At 34.2% G+C, this 9,168-nt stretch overlaps 1 protein-coding gene across 1 annotated transcript in view; it reads left to right on the top strand.

Annotated features, from left to right (window-relative positions):
- Positions 1-2,605: 2,605 nt before the first annotated feature.
- LOC108570538 (tricalbin-1-like) overlaps positions 2,606-9,168 on the top strand; it is a 27,657-nt gene continuing 21,094 nt past the window's right edge. The window contains exons 1-2 of the mRNA XM_017932412.1: positions 2,606-2,660; positions 7,127-7,308. Coding sequence (XP_017787901.1) covers positions 2,621-2,660; positions 7,127-7,308 — 222 coding nt within the window. The 5' untranslated portion in view covers positions 2,606-2,620. The remainder of the gene's footprint in view (positions 2,661-7,126; positions 7,309-9,168) is intronic.

Here is a 9,168-nt window from a genome sequence, read left to right on the forward strand (position 1 = left end):
TCATATCTAAATATCGGTCAACGAAAAAATTCATCTCGGCATTATCTTTAATTATTCATAAACTACGAAATAGTACATTAATTAGTAGCGATTAAAATGAAGAATAAATGAGCATTAAAATGTTGATGTGGAGTATACACGTGATGTAAAATTGTTTTGTAGAGTGAAAATTTTATCCGGCGATATGTTGCACGCACAGTGCCGTTAAACAACGGTGCATGGGTCACATTAACACCATAAGTCCGAGGGATTCATATAGCGTTGGTCCGTTGCGTTGTGCATCCGATATTGATCTAACAGCATATTCTTCGTAGTAAATAGCTACGGACATAATTTGAACCTGCATATTTCGCTATCTTTTTATTCTAACGTTTCACGAGTTTCAATTTATTTCGTACAAACGAACGATAAGGTAATTCACATTTGAAAATATACGAAGATTAACAAAGAAATCGCAGGTTTCTTCGTTTATGAAACGCGAGATAAAATAGTATCACCAGAGACAGTTGTAATACGAAGAAAAATTGAAACTCAAGATTAGAATATTCAAAAATATAATTTACATTGAAAACGCTTAAATAAAATTGGAGTATTTAACCAAAAAATCGCTTGGTAATACAGGTTTCTTCGTTTATAAAACGTGGGATAAAATAATATCACCAGAGACAGTTGTAACACGAAGAAAAATTGAAACTAAAGATTAGAATATTCAAAAATATAATTTACATTGAAGAAGCTTAAATAAAATTGGAGTAATTAACAAAAAAATCGCTTGGTAATACAGGTTCCTTCGTTTATAAAACGTGGGATAAAATAATATCACCAGAGACAGTTGTAACACGAAGAAAAATTGAAACTCAAAATTAGAATATTCAAAAATATAATTTACATTGAAGAAGCTTAAATAAAATTGGAGTAATTAACAAAAAAATCGCTTGGTAATACAGGTTTCTTCGTTTATAAAACGTGGGATAAAATAGTATCACCAGAGACAGTTGTAACACGAAGAAAAATTGAAACTAAAGATTGGAATATACAAAATTGAAGAAAGAATACAGAATAGGATATCACGAAAAAGAAAAATTCCTCCCAATAAAAAAATTATGATTTCTCTTTTACCAATCGACGAAATATCACATCCGTAAAAATAACACAACGATTGATCATTTGATCGACTGATCCCCTATTTTCTATCAATAAATTTCTAATCAGCCGCAAAGTTGTGCATGCTACCTGTGTTCGTGATAGGGGTGGCGCAAGCGCGGATGTAACCAGTAACTTCCGAGAAAAACAGATGGTCGGTGGCGGATTCACGATACCAACAATTTGTTCGCATTCAGTACGAATCCGGGTGCCGGTAGAGAAGCATGCGTTTTCATCTGCCGGCAATAGGAAATGTCAAGACGACACCTCATCGTTAATTAATTAGTTCGATTAATCACTTCGGTGTGCCTCGCGAAAATCGGAAAATTAATTATACTTGAAAATTTGTTCGTCGATTCGCGAGAGAAATAACTGACGTTTCTACGATACAGTGGTTTACGTGATTTTAATTAATATACGCTAAAATTTACTTCTCGTGTGTTCGCACAGTACTTTTGTAACGTTATCTACATTTAAGTGTTTCTACTTTTAGTAACGAAGGGAAGATAAGTTTTTATATTTGATATATTTTCGTATTTTGTGTGGCAAGAAACATTTTCTTCTTATTTACTTAATCGAGAGAAGTTTTATTTAACGAAACTTTTTGTTAATTTGGAATTCTTAATCTACGTAACTCGTATAAGAAAGTATTTCACGAACACTTGCTAAAAGTGTACAATTTTAAGTAGTGAAGAATCCTTCTTCAAACACCATTTGAAGATCTGAAGTAATATGAATTAATGAATGTCAAAGGAAAGTTTTAACATCCTTTTTAAGTTGTAAAAGCATCAACTCGCAATTATTCACGTTCAAATATTACGAAATACTTAAAAATCAAGAATTTTCTCAATCACAAAAATATAAAATTATACTTAAAAATTCGAAATATCATAACTTCGCGGTAATACAATTTTTAATTTAAATTTCCACAAAAGAATTCGTTTCTAAAAAGAAATTATTTTAACTTTCCCATCTTGTCGGAATTAATATTAACACATGTGAAGATTGGAAAAAAATTTCAAAATGCTGCACGGTACAGTATCGAAAAATCGTACGAGACACCTAGCGCCAAGTGAACGTGTAAAAGAGAAATTTATTAAAAGTGCAAATCACATCGATCATAAACATTTCACTTAGTACTCCCCTAAAATTACCACCTATTTAAATTCATCACAGTGCGATAAAATTTCCACGCGGTGAACACGCACAAATGATCCACATTGAAGAAAACGCTGCGAGGTTCGTTCGACACGGTGGAGAAGTTAATCGAACCGAGAATCTGGGGGAAAATCGGTAAATAGGCCGTCTCCTTTTGCGCGTGAAGGATCGTAGCAGGCAGATTCACAGAGTGGCTGACGTTTTCGTAAGGTCGTTGATCGATAATTTTATCGAGACAAAAGGGACCAGCGGTGAGAGTGTCTCCGGTGAGAAGCAAGAAATCGCTTGATAGAAAAGTTTGCAGCTACTTTCCAGCCTCATGGCGAGGCACCTGAAGCGAGGGACATCCTTGAAAAAAGGTATGGCACTGCGGACAAGCCACTAGGCGAACACTCATTTAGAACAATGCCACTGTAATTACTACGCCAGAAGTAAGAACTTCTCGAGCTCTGCGTTCCTTTTCTCTCGACTCGGCGGGCCATCGACCCTTCTTCGCTTTTCCCGTTTACACACGGAACAATTTCACGTGAAATTAATCACAATTCTACCACGATCGAAGGATCTCTCGGTCACTGAGAATATTCTCCGGTGTTTCTGTTCAATTCAAAAGATATTCGATTCGCCAGAGTTGATTGATAATCTTTCTTTTACCTTCTTCTTTGATAATTACCTCTTCGTCGCGAAGGAAGTTAACTTCTACGCCTGTTTACCTTGAAAGAAGATATTTCATTTTCCGTCAGGCTCGATTAATAATTTTCCTTCTCCCTTCGCCTTTGATAATTGCCACTTCATCGCGAAGGAAGTTAACTTCGACGCTTGTTTATCTTGAAAGAAGATACTTCGCTTACTCTCTGAAAATTAATGTATTTTAAATAGAAAATGGTGAAATTTGAAGGAGATATTCGATGAGCAAAATATCTACAATTCGCTATGTTTAAATTATTTGTGGATAGCAAATAAACGGATAGCAAATAAATGAGTAAAATAAAAAAAGAAGAAAATAGTGAAATTTTCATTTTCATTTATACGAATGTGATGTGAAATGTGCAGTATTGAAAATTTGGCTATTAAAGCCAGAAAAGAATCTAAATAAATTATGATGGTTATTGCTAAAGAGAATCTCTTCTCTCTAATTTACTTTCAGTTATATCTTCGAAATAGTATAAATTTGAAAGAAATAATGCAGGTACATTAATATAAACATTGCTTCTTCGCATAAGTATTTCGGAGAGCTAATGAATTTCAATTTGTCGAATAATATGGCTATTATTAAAACGAACATGTGTTTTGTACGAAATTGAAATGTAAACGAATATATCCGGGTCGTTAGATATTCAGTTCCTGTGTAATTAAGGTTAACACAAAGAAAAAACGAACGTCGTTAATTGGAGTTATTGTTAGAATGGTTAGGCTACGAATTGTGGAACTTATAAGAACCTGAACTGTATGTACTGCTAGAAATGTGTACAAATTCATTCCTCTTCGTATCTGAGTTAAGAAAAAAAACATTAATTATAGTATCCAAATGTAATTTTATAAATGCTTCATTTTATAAGCTTCATCGAATGAAAATTGTAATAATACTTGTTGAACGTTTCACCATTGTTCGAGTATAATTATAAAATAACGAATTAGTTCGTTCGAGTTTCGTTGAACTTACTTGCAAATTCACGTTATTACGCGTTAACTTTCGCTCGTAATTTGCACAGTGAAATGTAAGCTCACGGTAGCCAAAGATTGATACGTTCAATTAGACTCGTTACTTGACACTCGTGTAACGCATCATTTGAACTTTCACGTTTGAGAAAATACAGTTTTCACAGGACTGAACAACCATTTGTTACAAACACTCCTGCGATTAAACGATCCCAAATATAATGTCACGTTCGTTTAAAGTTCATCTACTAGCAGTCGTCCGTTTCATCCTTTTTTAACCTTGAATCTAAGGTAGAAAGCGCATGATCTACCTTATTTGATCAATATAAACCGAAATCTATGTGAAGTTTGAAAGAAACGGTAATAATCACGCGATGTTAGTATCGTGCGATCAGTGCAGATAGTACAGCGATTTTTAACTCAAACACTACCCTGTATATCTAAAGTGTACAAAAGAAGTGCTTTTTACACGTGAAATTCATTATTTAACACACTTTTCATTTAGTTTCTTAACAATACAGTTCGACAATTTTTTTTTAGAACAGAATAAACAAAATTTGAAAAGTTATTTCTAACAGTATCAGCAAAGTATTTAAATTTCTTTTCTCAAAGCTTCATTTCAAAATATGTGCAAAGTATTCACTTTTATTTTTATTTTTTTTTCTTGGCTTTCTCTGTGTTTTATTTTACGTTTCTTAGTAACATAGGAAACCAGCAAAGTATTTAAATTTCTTTTCTCAAAGCTTCATTTCAAAATATGTGCAAAGTATTCGCTTTTATTTTTATTTTTTTTTCTCGGCTTTCTCTGCGTTTTATTTTACGTTTCTTAGTAACATAGGAAACCAGCAAAGTATTTAAATTTCTTTTCTCAAAGCTTCATTTCAAAATTTGTGCAAAGTATTCGCTTTTATTTTTATTTTTTTTTCTCGGCTTTCTCTGCGTTTTATTTTACGTTTCTTAGTAACATAGGAAACCAGCAAAGTATTTAAATTTCTTTTCTCAAAGCTACATTTCAAAATTTACGCAAAGCATTCACTTTTACTTTATTTTTTTTCTCAGTTTTCTCTGTGCTTTACTTTAAGGTTTTTTTAGTAAAGTAGGAAACGAACTCTGTTCTGTTTAAAAGTGAATGCAAATTCATACTTCTGCAAACCGAATAGTAGACACGATAACACCTGGAAAGGCTGTGGTATCCGGCTTTCTCTGTGCTTTATTTTACGTTTTTTAGTAATTTAGGAAACTAAATTACTAAATAAGTTTTCTCTGTATATATATGAAACCAGCAAAGTATTTAAATTTCTTTTCTCAAAGCTACATTTCAAAATTTACGCAAAGCATTCACTTTTACTTTATTTTTTTTCTCAGTTTTCTCTGTGCTTTACTTTAAGGTTTTTTTAGTAAAGTAGGAAACGAACTCTGTTCTGTTTAAAAGTGAATACAAATTCATACTTCTGCAAACCGAATAGTAGACACGATAACACCTGGAAAGGCTGTGGTATCAATTTCTGTGCAAGGGGTGTTTCTAATGCCAAGGTCTTGTCTTCGATTGTTCCTGCTTGTTCACTTAAGTGAATCGGACAGTGCACGTCTACTGACATTTCAATCCTGAAATTAGATTTTCCAGAAATTTGCAAATGAACCTAAATACGATCTGTCGATGTTGCAGTTAAAGAAAATAGCAATTACACGAATTGTCCGTTTACAGTGATTATTGATAATTTTGTCTGTCCCAAGTTGCACACTTTTTCACGTTTAAGTAAGTATGAAGAATATTGCGAAGCGCTAATTGATTTTATTTCGAATACAAATTTGCAAACGTTGATTCAAAGGAAGATTATAAATTATTCTAATTTATCTAGTTTCACATTCGCCGTTTCTATTGAACATATGAGCAATTATACGCGAGAGACGACTAGGCTTATTTAATATTAACGAAAGTTTTACTCTACCTGCCAGTGAGATGCATAAATTAACATCTTTGTGGATCCTCTGTTTAATTAAAATATTATAAATTCAACAGTGTATAAATTAAAATTGAATTTATTTTGTAGTTAGCGAACATGTATACTTAATTCAGAAATGAACGAACTAATTTCGATCGGTATAAAGAATAAATTACAGCATGGATGAAGATAAACTTATTACAATACACTGTGCTGTTTATTTCTTCTGATATAGACCGAAACGTATCGATTTTCTTCTTTGAAGCATGAACAATGAAAAGAAGAAAAGAGGGAAAACGTTGATTTTGTAAGCAGAGTCGATTCACAAACCCCTCGAGTACTGAAATCAGTTCTGATCTAGAAATTACCTTCGAGATTCACGCGACGTTTACGAGGAACGAACATAAATCGAGGTGGACGACTTAACAAATGGATCAAGTAAACGCGACATTCCTTGAGAAACGTCCTCGATTCACCGCGTACGTGTGTACATTGCGGTATCGTTATTCGCGTTCAGGCGATGTTCGTCCTTGCACCCCTAGTTGCACCGCAATTAATATGCACATCAGTTAGTAGCGTATTACGCGCGAAAAAGGTATCAAGATTGTGTGATACCACGGTTATTAGTTGGACGATAAAAACCGGGTGGACTGTTCCTGAAAGAATGACTTTCCTTCTTAATGTCTCTCGTTAACGACGATTTTTCCTTACTCTATGCGAAGTCGTGAAAATCGTTTACATAATATTTGTGCATTATGTAAATTTTGAAAAACAACGTTAAAGAATGTTTGATAATTTGAAGGTTATTTCTTGTTATGACGTTAAAAAAGAATTTTTTCAAATACAGTAGGACCCTCTATAACGCGGGAATTATAGCACAAATTATGTTCCACCGAGATCGCTTTTTGGGTCAAACTTAATTAACCCAAAATTACAAATTCAGAATTTGTATGTTCTTTTTTTTTTTGATTGCGTTATACAGGGTCAAAACTTCTTCGATAACTCATATTTGTGAGTTTGTTTATGATATCTTTGCAAATTTACCTTGCTGGATTATTAATAATATTTGTTTCGCTCCATTTTATTTTCTGAAATATTTCATTAAATATTGCACATGACTTCGAACTTAATTAGCTGAAGATACACGTGCGTTAATTGCAACAACAATAGAATATTATAATTATTGGAACAAAATTGACGCTTATCATATTTTCTTTGTTTTTCAGGAAAACGAGAAGCTGGTGGAAGTGGAAACTGCGTAGGTAATTGTCCAGGTTCGACAGGAGGTCCACCTAAAACCACTAACAATATTGCTGGTTACGCTAGTGCACCTGGGGGTGCCAATATGACCCCCGAGGTTACTGCTCCCGATGAAGAGTTCGCTATAGACATTACTCGTAAAACTCAGGTGAGATAGATTTTTCGGTTCTATTTGTATACGTACGTACTCTTCCATTCATAAGTATTGCAATACTTACTGAATGTAAAGCATACTGATTTTTATTGAATTCTACTGGAATTTATTGAAATCTACTGAACTCTGCGGAAATCTACCAAAATCTACTAAAACGTATCGAAATCTGTTGAATTCTTTTATTAACCCTCCGTCGGGCGCACCTGATCTCTCAGGCACAACCATAATTCATCTATGTACATAGACGCGATGCGGTGCGCAATTAATATCCAAATGTGCTAAAAATGTTGATGGTTTTTTGTTTACACTCATGTTCTATTATTCCTATGATTAGTTACTTTCCACTTGGTAAAAGACCTCTTGAAGGCCGATCTCTAAGATCCAGTGCGCCCGATGACGTTTCAGAAATGGGTGCGCCCGACGGAAGGTTAACATCTATTGTATTTTGTTAATATCCATTGAAATCTTCTGAAACCTTCGAAAATCTATTTAAAATCTGCTGAGTTCTACTATGAAAACTTACTGTATTTTGTTAATATTCATTGAAATCTTTTGAAACCTACGGAAATCTCCTAAGATCTACCGAAATCTGTTGAATTCTACTGAAATCTACTGAATTCTGTTATAACCTGGTGCACTCTGCTGAAATCTACCAAAATCTATTAATACCTATCGAGCTGTTGAATTCTACTACTAAAATCTGCTGTATTCTGCTAATATCGATTGAAATCTTCTGAAACCTACGGAAATCTCCTAAAATCTACTAAATTCTACTGAAATCTATTGCAATCCACTGAACTCTACTGAAATCTACCAAAATCATCGTAGAGTGATAGTTTCTAGTATTTGGTCTATGTACTCGTTTTGAGAAAGTGCCACTTTAAGTCTAAAAAAAGTTGACTAATTTACTAGGGTCATAGTTGTCCAGATCTCTAATCAAATGTAATTCTGTAGGTTGATGAAACAGCTTGTTCCGACTCTAGACATCTAAATTTACATTAATTGTAAGTCTATGGGGACGAACGGTAACGTAATCGGCAAACCAGCTAATTTCTCATCCTTGGACGGTCTACCCTGAAGAGTCTAAATCAGTATCGCGATTGTATGGCACCTTACTTACGCTGAATTTTGGATAAGCTTTTGCACAATGACACAGCTTCAAATTTCCAGCCTACCTTTACCTTGTAAATCTTGTCCATCTTTACAAACACGAGTACCATTAGCTTCAGCATTTCAAGCTCTATCATCGTGCAAAAGCTTATCAAATCTCGAGCGTAACACTTCGAGACCTATCCACCAAATCTGTCACGTCGTAGCTTTACGACATCGCTGCTTGAAACCGGAAGTGATCAATGCATATGGACTGCAGAAACGTAGATTTTCTGCATCCATAAAACACTTTTAAACGAGGTTTAACCGAGACATCTGGCTCAAAGAGCATCGAATACACAAGAATCGTTGGACAAGAATTGCATCCTGAAAAATGTGTCGTAAACCCGAAGCCTTAATACATACATATACAAATAGTGAATATGTCACGATGTGTATTGCGGTACGTGTACGTATACAAACAACGTGTAAATAAACGAAAACATGTGCAAGTCTGTGTTTTCCATTTAATATGAAATGCGTTGCACGCAGATACATAGTTTCAGTGGTTCGTGTTCTTGTAACAGTAGGAATTTTTCGACGGAATTTACGTGATACGAATCATCAACCTCGTCAAAGGTACGGGCAACCATAGTGTTCCCCACGAAATGTTCCCATCGGTCTTCTTTTGTAGATACAACTCAACGTCGGTTGAATCACAACTCGAAACACACAAGATGTTTAAGTTGCAATTCCTTGTAAAAG

The sequence above is a fragment of the Habropoda laboriosa genome, unplaced genomic scaffold (assembly GCF_001263275.1).
Source record: "Habropoda laboriosa isolate 0110345459 unplaced genomic scaffold, ASM126327v1 scaffold61, whole genome shotgun sequence".
Classification (NCBI taxonomy): domain Eukaryota; kingdom Metazoa; phylum Arthropoda; class Insecta; order Hymenoptera; family Apidae; genus Habropoda; species Habropoda laboriosa.